Source organism: Melanotaenia boesemani, chromosome 10 (genome assembly GCF_017639745.1).
Source record: "Melanotaenia boesemani isolate fMelBoe1 chromosome 10, fMelBoe1.pri, whole genome shotgun sequence".
Lineage (NCBI taxonomy): Eukaryota > Metazoa > Chordata > Actinopteri > Atheriniformes > Melanotaeniidae > Melanotaenia > Melanotaenia boesemani.
This window is the reverse complement of record NC_055691.1, coordinates 29,611,737-29,632,092: the sequence shown is the minus strand read 5'-3', so window position 1 is coordinate 29,632,092 and position 20,356 is coordinate 29,611,737. Positions and strand designations below refer to the sequence as shown.

At 38.3% G+C, this 20,356-nt stretch overlaps 3 protein-coding genes across 5 annotated transcripts; 1 reads left to right on the top strand and 2 right to left on the bottom strand.

Moving 5' to 3' along the window:
- Positions 1-884: 884 nt before the first annotated feature.
- On the top strand, positions 885-7,796 carry sephs1 (selenophosphate synthetase 1). Its single transcript, XM_041997009.1, has 10 exons — positions 885-943; positions 2,132-2,254; positions 2,361-2,457; positions 3,030-3,133; positions 3,287-3,394; positions 4,533-4,687; positions 4,777-4,867; positions 4,983-5,082; positions 6,284-6,496; positions 6,967-7,796. The coding sequence occupies exons 1-10, from the start codon at positions 887-889 to the stop codon at positions 7,179-7,181; spliced, it is 1,263 nt and encodes a 420-aa protein (XP_041852943.1). The 5' UTR covers positions 885-886; the 3' UTR covers positions 7,182-7,796.
- An 807-nt stretch (positions 7,797-8,603) lies between these two features.
- On the bottom strand, positions 8,604-15,083 carry cpt1b (carnitine palmitoyltransferase 1B (muscle)). 3 transcript variants are annotated; one of them, XM_041997006.1, is made up of 19 exons: positions 14,966-15,083; positions 13,911-14,063; positions 13,623-13,762; positions 13,267-13,438; positions 13,000-13,101; positions 12,477-12,614; positions 12,314-12,391; positions 12,075-12,182; positions 11,890-11,974; positions 11,357-11,552; positions 11,092-11,277; positions 10,905-11,010; positions 10,704-10,820; positions 10,459-10,623; positions 10,218-10,352; positions 9,594-9,746; positions 9,372-9,485; positions 9,203-9,295; positions 8,604-9,087 (listed from the first exon to the last, which is right to left on the bottom strand). In XM_041997006.1, the coding sequence occupies exons 2-19, from the start codon at positions 14,049-14,051 to the stop codon at positions 8,953-8,955; spliced, it is 2,364 nt and encodes a 787-aa protein (XP_041852940.1). In that variant the 5' UTR covers positions 14,052-14,063; positions 14,966-15,083; the 3' UTR covers positions 8,604-8,952. The 3 variants fall into 3 exon arrangements, with proteins under 3 accessions (XP_041852940.1, XP_041852941.1, XP_041852942.1); XM_041997007.1 differs by lacking the exons at positions 13,911-14,063; positions 14,966-15,083 and having other exon boundaries at positions 13,267-13,463; positions 13,623-13,685; XM_041997008.1 differs by lacking the exons at positions 13,911-14,063; positions 14,966-15,083 and having other exon boundaries at positions 13,267-13,419; positions 13,623-13,652.
- Positions 15,084-16,822: 1,739 nt separating this feature from the next.
- LOC121648126 (kelch-like protein 42) lies at positions 16,823-19,791 on the bottom strand. The gene is made up of 8 exons (XM_041998073.1): positions 19,726-19,791; positions 19,448-19,636; positions 19,129-19,313; positions 18,702-19,053; positions 18,459-18,604; positions 18,187-18,341; positions 17,589-17,746; positions 16,823-17,466 (listed from the first exon to the last, which is right to left on the bottom strand). The coding sequence occupies exons 1-8, from the start codon at positions 19,789-19,791 to the stop codon at positions 17,284-17,286; spliced, it is 1,434 nt and encodes a 477-aa protein (XP_041854007.1). The 3' UTR covers positions 16,823-17,283.
- Between the last annotated feature and the right edge of the window lie 565 nt (positions 19,792-20,356).

The window sequence follows — 20,356 nt, the reverse complement described above, 5'->3', positions numbered from 1 at the left end:
TTTTTTTTTTTTTTTTTCCTTTTCATGTTAAAGTTCAGGCTATGCATATCATCAATTCTGTTGTTGTGACTTATGTAACTCTCTTTAATTACGAATAAAAAAATAATAGCTGTACCTATTATTAAATGGTTTTTCAGCTATTTTATTTGTTGTCTTTTGTGTGCTAGAAAAAAAAGATATTAAGGAACATACATAAAATCCTTCTGAACCCCTTAAATCAGTGGTGGGAAACCTCCCTCTTCCTACAAGTTTTAGATGCTTCCCTGTTGCAACACACCTGATTCATAGTGATGAGTCACTGTGCATAACTTGGCTTTTGGATCCATTTGATTTCAATCAGGTATGCTGGGGCAGGGAATTATCAAAATCGTGCAGGACTGCGGCCCTCGAGGACCAGGATTCCCCACCACTGCCCTAAATAACATACTTGTAACATTGCAGTGCAACAAAATATTTGCTTCAGACTTCATGTAAACATTCTTAAAAATGAGCTCGAAAATTCACGTCAAGAAACCACAGTTCATGTAATGTACCTTGACTTTCATCTTGATGATTTGTTGTTTAAGGTAAAAGGAGGGAAAACATTAAATTAAAGGTACACTCCATTGTAGAAATTTTGTTGCCAGACTTTTTGGCTCATTAAAGGGGATGTTAAAGCCGCCACCGAGTACACAGAGGACCCTTTGTTTTCTGATTACTTTCCTCTTTAAATTATCAGCGAGTTTTAATTGAATATAAATATATACATATCCGATATAAATAAAAATACGAATATATCGAAGCTGATGTGATAGTTTAATTTTTTCGTGACCTCATTCAACGAAAATAAACAAATGTTCATCCATTTTCGTCAGGCTTTCTTGTAAGACGCCTAATTCCAGCCCCAATGCATTCTGGAGCCGTCCCCGCTCTTCTGTCGGGATCCACCGCTAACGTGAAGCTGGTAAGGATAAACTGGTCAGAGCAATTAAAGGGGAAATGTTACAAGAATATAACTCCGCTTTGGTCCTAAAATTGCATCTAGGGCAATTGTAAACAAATCCTTTGTATCATATCATTACAGACTTTATACAAACAGCATGTTTATCGTTTTTCTATTGATACTAACTCTGATGTTGCACTCATCGCATGGCGAGGGACTGGAAGGGGTTAATTTTTTCCGCCGCCGACATTTTCGTTCGGCGCTCTACGGCAACTTTTTAACTTGCATGTGCAAGAAGCGGGCTTATTGATTTGCTACAACGGATTACGTTTAGGTTGTGGTGTGCATCGTGCGTGATTTTAGAAAGGTTTTTGGTGATGCACTGAGACGCCAACAGCTCTTTGTTGCACAGAGCTGATGATGCTCATCACAGCACGCATGGATCAGCGTTTGCTAGCCACGACTAGCATAAAATCAAAAACAGCATTTTCAGCAAAACAAACAAACGTGGAAGGTGTAGCTGTCACTGTCAATACATATGCGTTAAAGTTATAACTTCACGCAGTTAATAATTTTGTGTGTAATGCACAAAGTGGGAACATTTACTATAAGAATCACTTTTGTTGTTAGCAAGCACCCATGGGTTGAATGAACGTGGGATCACTTTCTCTTGAACACTGCCCCGTTGTACCAACAGAGGCCCCTTCAAATGTCTTTGGGATTGCAACCATAATCCTAATGTTGATGTTGGGAATATTCAGAAATAATAATAGAAAATAAAGCCATAGGCTGTTATTTTTTCCTTAAAAGTTAGATGAAAACACTGATGGAATGATCACATCTGTGTTAGTTTCTTTCAGGTTTTCTTTTGAGGTTAATGGAAATGATAAATACTTAAAAGTAATCATAGTATCAGACATGTTTAGTTTGCAGCTACTTGATTGATGAAAAGCGGTCCAGAAAAATAAATGGGGGGGGGGGGATTATACACAGTGTATAGGTTATTTGTAATGACTGTAAAAATGTACAATCTGTAGAAAGGCACTATGCATTTGGTGTTCCTGTAGATTGTGCAGATATGACAGATGTTAACTCATAATTGGTATGCACACTATTCAAGGGAAGTGCAGTGAGGTAAATCAGCTAATTTCTGTTTTGTCTTTATTCACTAAGTTACCAGTTTTCTGTTTTTGATTGACACCGTTTCAGTGGGGAGGACCCAGAGTTTCTTCAGACATGTCTGTGAGGGAATCTTTTAACCCTGAAAGCTATGAGCTGGACAAGAACTTCAGGCTCACGCGCTTTGCTGAGCTCAAAGGCACAGGCTGCAAGGTTTGCCATCCATACCAAAATCTCTCTTTTTTTTCTCTCCTTGTAATTAACGTGCTATTAAAGATTATAATGTATAAAATAATGGCACTGTTTTGACTTTCTGTAGGTCCCCCAAGATGTGTTACAAAAGCTGCTAGAAACCTTACAGGAGAACCACTATCAAGAGGATGAACAGTTCCTGGGGGCAGTGATGCCTCGATTAGGTAATAAAGTCGCTACAATACTATATTAATAGTTATGCTTATAACAGCACACACCTTCAAAATATAATTAATGAAGAAGCTTTTCCAGCCACACAAAAAAGAACATAAACATTTAATGTGTAATATTATAAATGACTCAAGAATATGATCAAAAGTTAGGGCACACCTTATATTTCTGAATAAATAGGATAGCATATCTAATAAGTTGTAAAGAAATCTGTTTACAGAGCAATCTTAAAGGTGTAATGAGAATTCATGCTTGTAATTTAAACCTGTTTTTTGTGTGTGTTTGTTTTGACACCCTGTGTACGACAAGCCTCAAAATCCTGACACTGACTCTGATGTATGAAGGTCTGTGTGTTAGGATTTGTGCAAGAAGCACATCATCACGTTTCTTTAAAATAAAAGCATATCCTCAGTTCTGTAATTGTGACTCTTTAAGATTGGACATACCTTAAGATTGAAATACTTCAGAGCTTTTGTCCAGTGTTGCATCACACATCAGTCAAGCATCGAACTCTGCAAAGCATCTAAAGTGTTATTTAATTAATTAGTTTATTTATTTTTTGAAGGCATAGGTATGGACACCTGTGTGATCCCGCTCAGACATGGTGGGCTTTCTTTGGTCCAGACAACAGACTACATCTATCCCATTGTGGATGATCCCTACATGATGGTATGTTCTCTCTTATTTCATTGGAATTAAAAGTTGAAGTTGAACAATGTCACAGTTAGATGAATTATCCTTGGTCGTTTGTCTTCTTGGGTTCTTCTTGAGTGGCACACAAACCATTTATGTGCTTAATTTTTTAGTATTTTTCTTTTGCAGGGAAGAATCGCTTGTGCCAATGTTCTAAGTGACCTGTACGCCATGGGAGTGACGGAGTGTGATAACATGTTGATGCTTCTAGGAGTCAGCAACAAAATGTCAGAGAAAGTAAGTTTCAATTAGTTCATTTTTTCTGATAATGGTATTTTTAACTTAATGGTTAAATATTGGCATTATATTATATTTTATATTCAAAAATAGTATCTACTGCAAGCACGGTGACTGATGAGCCAGAGAAGCAACAACTGAAGCAACTGAATGTAACTTAAGCACTGTGCTTGTTGTTAAGATGGGATGTCTAATCTCTGCAGCTTTAGTTTAGTATTTGAAAAAAGAAGACATACAAGGACACACAAATGGTGTTTTTACCTTTTTTTTTTTTCTTTGTCGCCACAAAAACCAAACACAGGAGCTAATTTATGGTGTTGTGAAGTTGTTGTCGTGTACACACGTGTGATACGTCTGCTTAGAAAACCTAATATTGAAATGAATAAAAGATGGGGACAGTCTGGTTGTACACAAAGTCTGCATCTTCTTTAATGCGTGAAAACTAAAATGACCATAATCATGTAAATTCTTCTTCAGTTTATTAGAGTCAGCAGATATTTTGTCATGTTTTGGTCATGCTTTCGTGTTATCAGTTGTGCCCTCTGTTTGCTTTTGTGTGTTGCTGATGTGTTTTTACTGTCTTTGGTCTTTGTCAGTAGTTGTTTTTATAAGTTTTGGACATCAGTAGAGTTTAACTGAGTCTGGTAAATTATGCTATGAAAACACACCTAGCATTTAGTAAGATAGATTTATTTAGGTTGAATTTTGATTGGAAATAGCTCATAGTTAAACAGCTGTGATTTGTATGGGTTAAATGAGGGTCTAATACTCTTGAATGTGTTGTACGCTGATTCTTTTTTAAGAAAATGTGGACAATTAACAGATTAACAACTTTGCTTATTTGCAAATCTGCTAATTTGGGTGTCAGAACAATTTAAGTCAGTGGTGAGACCACCTAATTTTCACTCGCAGTCCACCTGCATTTAAGGAGAACTGATATAAAAACAAGCATGCTGAGGCGAACAACACATAGTACAGTATTCTACTCAATATCTGGATTAGTTACTGCTTCTTTTAGCAAACATTGCTTAATTAAAATATGTACACATCAGGCCAACATCTTACATTGAGCCATCTCGATTTATTAGTACTGAATTGTGATTTCTGTGTCTCCTCTAACATTAGTGTCTGTTTACAGGAAAGAGACAAAGTCATGCCACTAATCATCCAGGGATTTAAAGATGCATCAGAAGAGGCCGGCACATCTGTAACTGGAGGACAAACAGTGCTTAACCCCTGGGTTGTGATGGGAGGAGTTGCCACAACAGTCTGCCAGCCCAATGAGTTTATCATGTAGGAATTCCCGTTCCCTCTTCTTTCCCTTTTGCTTTTTTGCCTCTCCTGAAATTTTAATAAGAAATAATAATGATGACATTTCTCAGGCCAGACAATGCAGTGCCGGGAGACGTGTTGGTGTTGACCAAACCTCTTGGAACACAAGTGGCTGTTGCTGTGCACCAGTGGCTGGATATTGTAAGTCTACCTGATTATTTATATATTGTTTTTTTTTTTTTAGGAGAACGCTTTATGTTTTTTTTTTTAGATTACAATGTAATGACTGGTTGCATTTGCTTTCTGTCCTGTTCAGCCTGAAAAGTGGAACAAGATAAAGCTTGTGGTGACCCAGGAAGATGTAGAGCTGGCCTACCACGAAGCCATGATGAACATGGCCCGGCTCAACAGGACTGGTAAATCCCTCATTGACACCTTGTATCTGAAGTGCACATTTATTTATTCTTTTTTTTTTTTGTTGTTGTCATGATTCATGTCATGTTTATTTGAGATCAGCTGTATTAAATTTAGAGGCAGCACCGCCCTCTGCAGGCACTCAGCTGTTCTGCACCCTCTGTGACAAAGTAGCTTCTGATAAGTGAAAATTAATCCACGTAAACACCCCCTCGGATAACTGTAAGGTCATGCTACACGTGGGGCAGAAGTTAAATAATCCGGCTTTATGTTTACACAACACCCAGAAATGTTTCATAAAGGTTGCAGGTTGGGTGATCGGATCAGGATTTTTGGGGCAGATCAATGATCATCAATCATTGGAAGCAGGATGAGCGGCTCCTAATCAAATGGGTTAATCACATACTAATAAAGTATTTTTATACGAAGATACGGTGATGATTTGACAGCTGTTTTTTATCCGTTGGCTACTTTGCATCATATCTTTTAAACGCAGGGACTTGATCTTGGGTAATGGGAACATATTGAAGGTGATAAAATGCAGTTTTCATAGTATAAAAAATATACTATATCTATTAAATAAGAGATAGAACAACGGTTTAATAATAATAAAAAGTAAAACATTGAGTGTGTAGTACTAAATGGTAATTGTTTGGTAATTAAACATTTTGGAGGATAACAGCAATCAGTCTTTTCAATTGGATTTTTAGTCTAATCAGTCTGAACAGCCTGGATTATGGGATCAGTGGGTACATACATGGTTCATATAAAAGCCTTTTTGTTTGTTCTTTCTTGCATTTATGGTTTATTTAATAACTTTATAAAGAATAAAGTAAGGATGAAAGATGATGCATGTAAATGCCAAACATGACATCTGTTATCAGGTGTCGTGGCAGGTCTGCATTGAACCGTCAGCCGTGAACACACAACAGAACAAATCCCTAATCAGTCTCTTATCAGTCAGGATTATTTAGTTTAGCACTTTTTATACAAAATAAATGTAGTACAATGTGCTCCAGATAGTGTGAATTAAAAACAAAAGAGATAAAACAAAAAAAAAAAGTGAAAATGATCATAAAAAAAAAAATCCCAGCTCTAGTAGCTCAAGTATTTAGTCCTGAATAACAAAAGCCCGACTAAAAGAGACTGAATGATTTTATCATCCAGAAGCGTTTCTGATTCCTCGTCTCTCCTTCCTTGTAGCTGCTGGTCTCATGCACACCTTCAACGCCCACGCAGCCACCGACATCACAGGGTTCGGCATCCTCGGCCACGCTCAGACGCTGGCACGGCAACAGCGAAGTGAGGTATCATTCGTGATCCACAACCTCCCAGTACTTGCCAAGATGGCTGCCGTGTCAAAGGCCTGCGGGAACATGTTTGGACTCATGCATGGCACCTGCCCTGAAACATCAGGTATATGTTTACATGCTTGTGTTTTTGCCCATTTTCAACCTAAATATAGTTTATTGTGTGGCCTCTAACAAAACGCTTTGCCAGCCAGCAAAAACTGACACGTCTGCTGTGTGTTCAGAGAATCTGTAAACTTTTATTTTTCTCCTTGATATGTCCTGAGAGTATTACTTAAGGCAAAAAATTCTGGTTTACTTATGATTTCTCTATTTCCTGAAATCAAATTTAATTTAAAAGAAGTATAGTTTTTAATTCATTGTTAGTGGAAAAAGGAAAGTCATATTTAGTGCTCGCATCCTTTTTTACAATTTTTTGTCACAAAGAAAGGAGGAGAACCTCTGCTCTACAGTCCTGTTAGATTTAACTGATCTGTTCAGTTTATCAACTGTATTCTGCAGCATGACTGTTGGTACTCTGATCCAGCAACATTCATCATACTGGACTGACAATTTCCTGTCCCCTTTTACTTATAGGAGGCCTGCTTATCTGTTTGCCTCGGGAGCAGGCTGCCCGCTTCTGTGCCGAGATCAAATCTCCAAAATACGGAGAGGGCCACCAAGCGTGGATCATCGGGATTGTAGAGAAAGGAAACCGCACAGCTCGCATCATAGACAAGCCACGAATCATAGAGGTGGCGCCACAAGCAGCCACGCAGAATGTCAACCCAACACCCGGTGCAACTTCTTAATCCTCTGTTTGCTGCATCATAGACCTGAACCCAAACACTCTGTTGAGAGATTTTAGACACATAAACTACAAAACCATCCTAGAGTGTTAAAATATTTCGACAAAATATTGAATACACAGCAAAAGACTGGGTTGGCGTGAATCAACGTGGAAACAGCCCCACACAGTGGCCTCGGAGCACATCGCCACCCAGTGGACTCAACTTGCAGTTTACCCATGATTAAAAAAAAAAAATAGGCAAGAAATAGAGCATACTTAAAATCCATTTGCCTTTTGTGTCTCTTATATTATGTTAAATGTGCTTGACTGGCAGGCAGCTTCTGATAAGAGAGTAATAATGAAGACAATAATCTCATACTGTTGATTCATTTTGAATCTTAGGAGGTCTGGAGTCTGTTGCCTCTTTGTCTCTTTTAAAATTGCTCTCATCGAACAGGCACACTGTGTGTTGGTGTTTTTGTTTGTTGTCCACTCACGTTGTACAGTTTAAAAGCCTAGTTTTAGTTCATTGCTGTATCTGATGCCTCAAAAGACAGTGTGACCAGAATGGCTTGTCTTTTTATTACTTTGACTTTTTGTATCGTCCCCACATAAACTAATAAATATTCAAAGTGAAGATGGTTTGTTCTTGCTACTCTGGAGCTGTACTAATGTAAAATAACTACATCAAAAAGTGTGTACTCTGAGTACATTATAGATTTACCAGGCTGATATGGAAAAAAAACAGATGCTGCTCCATTGTGCATTATATATACAGTAAGTTACAGTAGGTCATAGTTTAATAGAGAGGAAATCTGCACAGCCCTCAGGAGACAAATCATTCTACCATCTGCTCAAAGTGTGTCATATTTGCAGCATTATGATGTGAGCTGATTGTATGTGATTGAAAAACTGGTTTAAAATGAGGTGCTTTATTCAGTAAGGTGGTTGCCTTTGATTATGATTTAGTGCATTTACTATTGATGCCAGATAACGTGCTGAAAGCAAACACCGTGACGTTTCCAGCTGGTTTTAGATCCTAACTGCAGGGGTGAATCTGGAGGAACTCTGTAAATATTAGTAACAAGACAAAATTTCCATCTCACCTCTTACAATAAACCTTTCTCCTAATACTTTGCTTTTCTGTCTTTTTGTTATTTGCAAAGAATTAATAGCAAATTAAGTATTAACAGATGTAAATAAACTCTGGCTAATCCTGGCATATTTAGAAGTGTTGCTTTGTTTTTTTTTAATATGCTCTGTCCATTCCAAATAAGTAAATTTGTTAGAGTGATGGAACAATTTCTAGTTAACTTCTGTTTCTAATCTTCTTTAAGGTTGATTATATGTATTTGGTGTACAAGTGTTTTTAACAACAAACCACCTCCTAATATGAACTCCAAGTATATAAGTGACATTTAACAAATTATTTCAAACAATTCTGGATTCTGCAGACGAATATATTTACAATGTGAAATTCACAGATCAAGAATAAAGAACAGTTGGATGTTTTTACATGTGTCTACATGTAAAATGACAGGAGAGAACTAAATATTGCAAAAACCATGTATCCCATCGTTAGAGATGAGTTCAGCATTAAACAAAGCAACTTTGATATGAACAATATAAACAGGAATAAATTAAAGGAGTTACAACCTTTCCTTTTGTTGGACTGAGTAGGATAACTCCACTTCTGTAAAATGACTCAACAGAAACGCAGAAAGATCCTAAATACAACCAGAACTTTATCTTTTTATGAATGAAACATGAAAAGATGCTCCCCAAAGGGCCTGTTAAATGTGCTTTTTCCCATTTTCCAGATGTACACATTTTGCATGCTCCTCTGTCTTCTTATCATTGTCAAGTTTAAAAAGTGCTTGGATATCAGTCATGGCCTTCTGAATGTGCTGACCGAACTTGTGAGAGTCCTACAGGTCACAAGGAAAGGCAGAGAAACAGAGTTTTGAGTTTGAACAGATCCTTTCAGTCATATCCAGGTTGATCTACAGTATGACTTGCAATACTCTCATTTTGTGCTCGTACCGTTTTAGGATTGGAGAATTTGCTGGAAATGTGGAATGTGATGAGGTTTTCTCCAACGATGATATACGACACACCATAGCCATCATCAGCCACCTGGGAATGTACATAACATGCTATAATACTGTATGCTGTCTAATGTGTGATGTTTGCCTAAAATGAATTTACTCACAGGACCAAATCCACCTCCAGCGCCCACATATTTAGGGAACTTGTTAGTGTCCACTAAATTTAGCTGCTGCTGTGGAGTCTGGCTTGTGGACAACTTCCATGGCTCAGAAAGTACCTGGGAGTGTAGATATTGAAAATAGAACAGAAAAGGGCAGATTAGTTGTGAAGCAGTATGTAAAAAAAAAAAAAAAAATCAATGAAAAGATATGTTTATAGTTTTAACCTTTGTAAGAAATGGCGAGTCAACACCGAGGTATTTGGACACTATGTAAAGACAGAAGAGGTGACGGTCGATGCCAGATCCAGTCATGGCCATACGATACATGTTTTGATGCTTCTCTGCTGCTTTACGAAACAGTACAAGCCTGTGGGCATTCTGGTAACAAAATCAGGAGGCAATCAGGCAATTTAATGTAATGTTCTTTTATATGTACATACAAAAAAACTCAGTACACAGCTAGTATGTAGCTGTGATAAAAATCCCAATAACCTTGTTTTTGTCAACATTAAAAGGTCAGGTTAACCCCTGTGAAACATCAGAGTTCAGAATTCATGGCACAGAGACATGCTGCCTCTGTGCCATGTCTTGGTGACCGAGTCCTCAGCTGATAATGTGACATTTTATTCTCGCAATAAATGTGTACACACACACACACACTATGTCATGTCCCCACATTTGGAGCATGACAGCACAGCATGTGTTCAAAGTCTACTTATTCTGAGAAATAAAATGATTTAATACACCACAAAAAAATAAATTTGGTAGCATAATTTCAGGACATCATGTCTAGTGTTTTATGACACCCGTAAGTTTTGTATTAATGATACTTTTGTGTATCCTGCTTACCGTTGCACCCGTGTCCTCCATGGCTCTGACAAAAGCAACAGCCTCAGAGGTGCAGGAACGTACCGTCTCTGTCCGTCCGTCTCTGAACATACGAGTCATTGATGACTCATACGTCAAACAGAAAACACTCTGGTCCTAGAAAGAAAAAGCTCTGGTTTGATTTGATGACACAATTAGAAATCTAAAAGAAAGAGCAATGAGCTAAAAATGCCTGTAACTTAGCAACGGAGGGCAGGCCTACCCTGAACTGTGCTAACTGCAGGGCCAGCTGAATGAACGCATCGGGGCTTGTTCTGCACTTCTTGATCAGGCCTTTCCCAAACTCATTAAACAGATAGCCACAGAAGTCCACATCATCTGCTATCTGTTTGGCTGACAGGTATGAAGTTTCCACAATGTCTTGGCACTAACACAGGGGGAAAAAAAGAGAGTAAAATACCATTCAGAAACAAACTCAAATAGTTATCAGCAGTCATTCTTCTTTACCTCCTCTGAAATCTGCCACTGTAGTCGGGTGGGAAAAGACAGGCCTCTGTTCACGTCCCCTTTACAATGCCCCTCCTCTGTGTAGCCAAGATGGAAGCAGTCTGTTGCAAGAACATACTAAACAGACAGGAAATTACTGTTGAAGAACTCTGCAAACTTTAAAAATCTGTTTTAACTTTTGGTATAAAACACATATTTCACCTCCCACATATGTCCCACGATTGGTGCATCAGCCCAAGAATGCTCAACATTTACTCCCATCTTTCCATTTGGATATGAAATTAAGGTGAAAGACTTGTCAAACCACCTGTGAGAAAGGACAGTTGTTTTTGAGGGACACACACCACTAGGCTGAGATCTGGGGCTTTTCTGTGACTCCTTTGCTTACCTGTCGTAACATTTTCCATGTAGCAGGGACTTGGCGTAACTATCAAGTGAGTTATTCTTTGCTGGGTTGTAACCCTCTGGCTCATCATCAAGTGCCAAGAAGAAAGCAGCCGACTCAATGGCATCAAGAGACACTTTGTTTACTCCCTGACTAAAATATTTAATCCGAGCCCGGGCCCATGGAAGTCTAGAAAAGACAGTTTCATGCAGTTTAATGCAAGTATAACAACTGCAAGCATATACCTTGTGCATGTGTTTGTACATGCCTGTCTCCTGCAGTCAAAGCAGCTAGTTTATGTTCACCAGGTTGAGGTTCTGATGTATCATTGAGGATCCTTTGAAACTGGGTCTCCAGTTCACTGGGTAAAAGATGGCGCCCTCCTGTGTACAGCCACACTTGGAAGAATCGGCCTTTGTGATAGACGATCAGGTGCTTTCGGTCAGTCAGGTGTTGCACGATATCTGCAAGTAATGTTCAGCCAGACAAGAAAGTCAGGTTGGCAACATGGATTATAAGTATAATGAAATTAGAAGTACAATCACCAAAAATCCACTATTTCCCTTTACATGCTCAAGCTGGCCTAAATAAAGTGTGGCCTGAAGTTTAAGATGGTAAACACAGAGGATTTATCTCAGTCAGCTGATAGGAAAATATGCGCTGTAGCATTATTTATAGAGATGTAGCCAAAAAAAGTGCAGCATATTGGAAAGTTTAAATCCTAAAAAGCAGGAAGTGTGTATCCTACATGTCTGAACCCAGATTCATCCTCTAACCATGCAGATCTGAACACGTTTTCACCAGTTTCAATGCCGGGGATGCGGGTGGTGTTAAACATCCTCTCCATCTGAGTGGAACACAAAGGGACGGTCCCCAAAGCCCTCAGCTGAGAAGAAAAAGACAATAACATAATCAGAAAATTAACCTTGTGGGGGGAAAAATGAATACATGAAAAATTTTTATGATCTGTAGAACTGGAAAACTACCGGTGCATGTTCACCACGCTCCAGTTTGCGTCTGTATTGCAACATAGCATGGACCATGTTTCCTGCCCTTGCAGCCTGTCGGTGTGTTGGGGTCACGTACAAAAAATCCTTCACATGAATAAACACACAAAATAAGCAGAGATAGTAGAGTGCAAATAAGAATGAAGAACATGTGATCATTGTTTCTCCTTAAAATCCTATTGGATTGTACTCCATTTTCACCTTTTCCTTTAACTTACCATTATATAAAAATTGCTGTTGACCATGATGGGACTCCTGCCTTTGAGGTAGATGTACTCCTCCCACCAGTCACTTACCTTTAGAAGTTACCAAGTTATTATTATGAATTAATATGAATGGAGTGAATTTAAGTTCCAGTGTTGTGTGTAAAACACTGCTCACATAATTTGTTGCCCACCAGGATTTTAGGATCAGGTATCTCTGTAGCCGGGCTGCTCTGGTTTCTTTAAAGTCATTGGCCAAAATCTCCATTTGGGTGTACTGCTCATTGTCCAGCAGAGGACGCACCGATTCAAGGTACTGTGGAAAAGGTAAGTGTTTTAAGGACAAAGAAGCATTGTTGTTGCAGAGCTACAACTCATAACAGAGCAGCTGAGAGAAAACCTGGATGGCATCCAGGGATGGCAAGCTGCCAGGGAGACGTGCCAGATATTTATCAACTACTTCATGACGCATGCAGTATTAGGATGGAGGTCTGGTTAAGGAGCAGAAGAAGCTCTGTTAAACCTCTGTTTGTGTTGCAACACAAACAGAGGTTCAATATATAGATTTAGTTCAAAGTCTAAAAAGACATTTCTTCTATTGTTTCATTTTTTCCAAGAACAGGTTGTGTTTCCATGATAAACTATTGGGCCACAACTGTCTGGCATGTGTTATGGAAGGTCACTGCTGTATAATAACATACCCTTTTAATAGTATCATCCACACTGGGCACAGGAAGCCGGGGTAAGGAGGCCTGGAAACTGTAGAGCAGTGGCCTGCGTCCAGAAAACATCTTTACCAGGCTCTGGTGAAAAATAAGCACAACATTAACAGATTCTTGAAAGTACATTTTACATTCTGTACTAAGATCTAAATGACAGCTAACAGCTCACAGCCAGATGATGTATTTGGATTAATAGTTAAAGAAAAACTCATACTAAGTAACTGAAAGACAGAGAGACAAACATACCAGCCACACTTTGGTAGATGTACTCATTTTTCCATGGGATTCAAAGATCCATCCATGGTAGGAGAGCAGAGCTTTGAGAGTGTATCTCAGGAGGTAGATGAGGAACAGCCACAGTCCAGTGGCAAACAGCATGGCACTCAGCACTGCTCTGGTCTGCACTGATACACAGTCTCTGCTCAGAAAAGGCATAATGCTGACTTTATCAACATTTGGGTTGGTATGAAATTAAACAGAAATGCAGAATAACTGTGGCTTTGAATTGATTATTCTGTTTAAAACAGCTCCTCTATATTGTTAAAAGTACCCACAGAATATTTCAAAACTGGCGACCAGCAATGATTTCATTAGTAACTAACTTGTATGGCAGGTTTTCCTTGATGGCATCAATCATTCCCAGAGAGGGGTCTACGTGAATATACAAGGAACTCATCATGGCGATCACAACTATCATCCAGCTGGATGGACTGGCAGGGTAGACTCCAGCCAGTACACCATTCTGTTAGTGAAATTTAATAGAGAAAATAAAATAACATTAAATTTGTATACTGAATGCTTATTCTTTTGCATCTGAGCATCTTTTTAATATCATTCACATTCTGAACACAGATAGCTTGAACAAGGATCGTCAAGGTTAGTGTTTGTACCTTAAATTGAATGGCTCTCTTCTTCCACGCTGTCACTCCTGACAAGTAGATGTTCTTGATGACCTCTTGGCTCAGTTTCAGGTCCACGCCATCAGGGTGCACAGTGAACTGGAAGCCCACTGCCTGATGGGCTTCAGCCATCTCTTTATGATGCTAATGTCGGTAGCAATAAAACTGTAAGTTTTCTATATGATAGCATGTTAATGACAAATTAAGTAAGTAAATCAGTAAGATAGTTATTATAGGTTATGATGTAAACCAAATTCAAAACCTTATTTAAATTATTTAAATACTCAAAGATAAAAACAAACAGTAACTTAATATATTTTGGTAAATTACAAATTATAGTAATAAATTCACATTGCAAATATTATCTAGTAGTGTGTTTAGTGTTTGTGCCAGTTCAGAGCTAGTCCTGCCAAGATGTCCACAACACAAATCTTAAGAGGATAATTATTACATTACACATGTGGTATGCTAAGTTTCTAATAAGACATTTATAAATTGGAAATGGGTAAGGGTTCACTGGTTGACCTATAAATGTAATGGCCTTCTGACATACAAAACAAAAATATTTGGACTTCCCACATCTCTCCATACAATAGGTGGAGTGGTAGGTCTGGTACTTTTTCCATGTCATATGACTGAACAGTTACCAACTGGGACAAAGTTCAATGGCCAGATATAGTGGTACACCGGCTGAGCATGTGCATGGATCTCAAATGGGCATGCAAATATAAACACGGATTACAACCAATAAAGGAAGGCAAAACCTTCTGGTTAATACATGTTAATCAAGTAAACTGCAGCAGTCAGTGCAACCTGTACAGAATCTGATGAACTTGTCTGTCATTGAAATTTCCTATTATGACATTTACTTTTTAATTTTTTTTTTACATGTACATTGAAAGCAAAGCACTAAACATGTCAGAACATTGTCATTTTCACTCATCTGTTTAAACATATGTAAATAAAACATGTAGTTTACATAAAAGTATCAATGAAAAAACTTTATACAAGTATGAGTAGGAGCAAGATGCAGGAAAATACTTTACCTTTGTTAGACCAAAGTGAGTGTAATGGACTCAGGCAAAGGAAAGCAGTGACTTCAGTCAGAATAAGAAGAGCATTGAAATTCTGCTGTACTGAGGCGTGTGCTCTGTGCCCTTGAAGTGGCTTTCCTCAGGTAGAGTACATAGCCTTCGTCTCTTGTGTTTTCTAAACCCCCCTCTTCCTCAACACTGCCCTCCCTGACCCCCCCCTCTCTCTCCTTCCTCTCTCACCCATGACATGCCTCTCTCTGTAATAAGACACCAAACATAGACAGAGCCTATCCTCATGTGCAGTGAGGTCTCAGCAATGTAACTGAATCTGCTGCGGTGCTGTGCATGGGCATGACATTTCACCTACTACGAGTACCAGAACTTTCCCAGATTCACTATTTTAAATTAATTTTATTATTTTAATTCAAAGGTAGATATTAATTTAATACTGTATAACATAATGTTTGGGAGTAAAGAAGGATTTTTTATTAGTGCCTTAAGAAGCAATCAAAAGTATTAGAATGGTCTTAGAAGACTTTTTATACTCCTATAACACAGTACAATCCCACCTGATTGAACACAAGCTGCTCCAAAGGAACATTTTCTCACTCTCACAAAGTGCTTGCTCAAAAATAACTGTTAGGCTGCTCTCACATCTTGATGCTGTGAGATTATTTTTATTTGTGAAGTGATATAAAACTAATTTAATTGAAAAGGATTATAAAAATTTCTCTGGGACCCTAAGGGATGTAATTTTACCCGTGTTCTTCAAGCAATGAGCTGATGACTGCAGAAACTTAGACCCACAAATACCTTGCATCAAACACTCAGATGACGCAGGTACACATAATTTAAGAGGACAGCTACAAACTGAGATGGACAATGCTCTCAGAGTGATCTTAAAAGTTCCACAGGGGTCTATTCTTGGACCACCGTTGTTCCTTATGGATATAAATGACGTATTTAATGTTACAAATGTGCTTTCACCAATTATGTTTGCAGATGACACAACCCTCTGTCACACAATACATTGATTGAGAATGCAAATGTTGACCTAGGTAGTTGAGTTGGAGAGAGCATGTTGATTGTGTTAGTAGGAAGATCAATAAATCCACTGGTATAATAAGGTTTGGCCATCTTGTTACTAGAAAGTGTCTTCTCACTTTTTTTACAGCCTTGTCTATTCTAATCTTATGTACTGCAACTTGATTTGGGGGTGCACTTTCCTCACTATTCTATAAGATATGACTGCTTCAGAAACGCTTTGTTAGAATAGCATCGCAATCAGAATGACATATATCTTCTGCTCCTTTATTTCAGAAAAGATTCTGACAATTTATGAAATCAATATTTTTCAAATATATGTTTTCATTTATAAGATTTCTTCTGTTTACTTCCACAACACGTGCCAGTCTAAGGATCTCTGTCCCCCTAAATATCATACTCGAGTACTCCGATTATCTATCCGTTTTAGGGGTACATTTTAGAATAGTTTTTCTAATTTGGCAAGCCAATGTTCATTAGTGGAAAATTTTAAGTCTTTTAAGATCTCATTTAATTAAGGGTGGGCCATAACAGGATTCCATCCTTATTTGTGTTTTTTTAGCATCACTTTATCCAATGTTATTGTTTTGTATTCTTGTCAGGATTGAATTTTTTTTTCTTTCTTTTTCGTGGAGGCTTTATAAAAGCCAAACAGCCAGTCTTTTAACTCTTACTGCACTGTACCTATAATTATTTTTTTCTGCCTACTTGGCGTGTTTTTATTCTGCGCAACTAAACTAAACTAAACTAAACTAAACTAAACTAAACTAAACTAAAGGTCTCAAAGATCATCGATTTCCATCATGAACACCACACAACTGGAGCTCAGGTTGTAAAACCATGGAGGCATACACATCTCAATATAATCTTACCTAAAAGTGAAATAACTGACGAATGTCTGTAACACCCCCTTTTTCTTAGGAAACTATAAATTCAGCTCCCCCAATCATTCTCAGGCGTTTCAATGAATCCATCTTCACCATCATAACATCTTCTTTAACATTTAACATTGTCTGTTGGGACCAATGCTAGACATTAAGTTCATAACAAGTTGTGAACTATTTTTTAGCTATTTAACGTGTTCTAAATTTGATTATAAATGTAAATAAGACAAAAAAAGGGACAGATGTAAACAAGTAGATCCAATCCCCCCCAAAATAATAATAATAATAACAATAATCCTGCAAAAGAAATAATTTCTATATGTTTGAGAAGAGTTTTAAAATGTCATCACATTCAGCCACAAAAAGAAGCTGATGATGTGTGCAAGGAGGCAAACATAAACATTAGAAGTGAAGATAAAATGTGGCTTCATAGCGAGTGGAGACAGGAAGAGCTGGAAGGGTTCTAATGGAGAGAGTTTGGAGATCCATCCTTATGACAGTGTTGTGCTCAATACTGGGCATCAGGAGCTGGTCACCTACAAGTGTCCCCTGCCCACTGTAGGCCACTTTTTCTGCTCTGTGCACCTGGAGAAAAAGATTCTTAGTGAGTAAAAAGAATATACAAGGTATGAATGTAGAAATGATCTCAATGCTGCATATATGTATGCTCTCCCAAATATGAAATAAATTAATTCTTAGGTACTTACCTGTCCCCACTTTTTTGACTGCACACAGAATGATGTCACCACATTCTCTGAGTTGTTCCCTCCGATTATAAGCAGCTGGTCTGTCGCCCCCAGAAAGTAAAGTGTAGGGAGGTCTACATCTGCTCTGGTAAGGGTGGGAAGCAATTCAGACCATGAGTCTAACAGAGTGAGAGAATACAGAAACCATGCTGTTAGAATAAAGCATCAACAATTTTTCTTAAATATATTTGTAAAATTTTTTATGGAGTGTTAAGTAATTTTGAGTAGTTAAGAGTTGTCCTGCAGTAGACAGATTCTGTTAGGGAAGCTAAAAATTCCTTTGAATTTTCCCTATCTTAATAACTTAAATACAGTTTGAGTAAAGCTAATATGTATCATTTAGGACAGTAGCTGTTAGCTTAGCTTCCTAGTCAATATTCCTCCTTGATTCTTTAAGCTGTGTTCTGACTGCTGTCTAAGACACTGACTACTCAAACAAGCCCACTTTTAGAAATCTAATAAAACCAAGAGGAATTTGTAGCAGCACAGAGTATGAGCCTTTGGGTTACTAGAAACAAAACCCTGGCATGCAGGAGCGTACGGTTCTGACTTTCTGCACCTTGCTTTGTGTTGTACTGCAGCAGTAATTTCTCTCCAGTCCTTTGGATGCTACCCAGCACATATATACAGTGTCCAAGACTGGTTGCCAGGGGGACATCGTGGGACAAGGAAATGGTGAATTGGAAGTCAGTGAGGGGTAATGAGGAAACAAACCTAACACAAAAATATTAATTAAGGGTGGTCTCTGAAGGGAAAATCTGAGAATTTGAAAAGGCACATATCAAGTATTACATAACTCTGCTAGCTGTTTTGAACAATGAAGACACAAACCTCCATGTGTCCTCCCATGGATCATAGCACTCTACAGCTGTGTAAAGAGCTGTGCTGGAGTCTGGAGTCACCAGAGAATACAAGTACCAGCCTCCCACAGTGTAAATGCAGCCTTCACAGGCCACCGCACTGAAGTGCCTCCTGTGCTGCAAAGCAACAGACGGTAATTGTTTTCTTTAGTTTTACATACATAAGTAAGTTTTTCACAAGTTTAATAACTACCTTTTTTTTTTTTTTTTTTACCTTTATTAGAGGTGATGTGGCCACCCATGAACGAGTGAAGGGATTATACCTAAAGGAAGCCTTACAGAACTCCCAGCCTCTCCTTATACGTTTCCTGTAGCCTCCTATGACATACAGGTAATTATAAAGCACCACTGTAGTAAAGCACCACTTATCAGCCCTGAAAGGAAGCTCTGTAATTGGATGCCAGTCTCCACTGTCCTCTGGCCCTTTCAAGGTGAAAATGTGTCGGGCACGTTCCGTTTCTGGATCCTTCCATGAAGTCAAATTCTCCTTCCTGAGGCTACATAAATGCTGGTCTCCTTGTAGCCTCAGGTTCATAACTTCCTTTTTATCCTCATCCTTCAGACATCTGAGTAGTGAAATAGTTTCAGTGACAAGAAAACAACTTCTAAATGTCTTAGACAGTCATTAAAACTAAGAATACCTGATTAAGTGTAGCAGCTCCAGCAGGTTTCTACTAAGATAAGTGAGTACGGTCATCTTCAGCTCAACACAAAAGAGCTCCTGAGCAAGACTCAGGTATGACAAACAGTTAGATGGACTCAGTTCATCTGTCAGGACTGACAGGCACTTTGAGAGGAAGGCCTCAGCTAGGAGATAACTGCTTACCTCGGGAATTGAATAAGAAAAGAAAAAACAAACAGAGAAGCATGATTAGGTTTAGGTCAAATTACACAACAGGTTTTAGAAAGAAAATAAAAGAATGTCCTAATAGGATGGTTTATATTTGTATATATGTATACCTTGATGTGTGTTGCCAATTCCTCCTTGGGAACTTTAAAGTTCTGATTAAAGGAGAACTCAAGGAAATTGTGAAAAATGGAGGACGACACAAGGTCCAGGTGAATGAGGCTCTCTGAGGTCTCCTTCATTCCCGACTGGGACAAAGCTCTGAAGTACTCGCTGCACTCCGAAAGTCTCTGGAGGTCCACCTTCAAAATAAATGATTAAACCAGGATTTCTATTGCCTTTGGTTAGTTTTTCCATTAACTGTAATAGCTTGCATTTCATTCATACTTACGTAAAAGGCGTGTGAACTAGTTTGGACTGTAACCTTGGTTTCATTTTCATCTCCCAGGTGATACATACGCAGCGCCTCATTGGTTTTCCACTCCTCTGAGACAGACTCTACTCTATTGGTGATACCTGGTGATGATATCCAGCTGTTGACTACTGGAAAAGCACCTGAAAGACTTCTGAGTCCGTATTTCAACCACAAGCTCATCCATTCTATGAGCATCATAAAACATTGCTGGAGAACATTCATCTCACCAATAGTGTTGCCTGAATCAAAGTTAATTTAACCTTTATTTACTTATGATTGCAAATATATTTAAACTTATTTGCTAAAATACAAATGCAGTTAAGATAAACTTCATTCTAGTCCAATCAAACATTTAGAATGATGCTATAAGTTTACAGTATAAATTTCTTAAAGAATTTCAACAGCCACTGCAACAACACCACAAAAACAGGAGGCAGGACGATCAGTTTAGTCCAGGCACAACCTGATCGTGTCCTTCGCCGTGCTGCAGTCAATGTATCTTTAACAGAACAAACACAGAAACTGCTCAGGAAGATTCAAGAATACACGCTAGCAGGATTAGCATGGCTGGAAAGCTTCTTCAACAGAACTCCTTTAATTCTTTTTC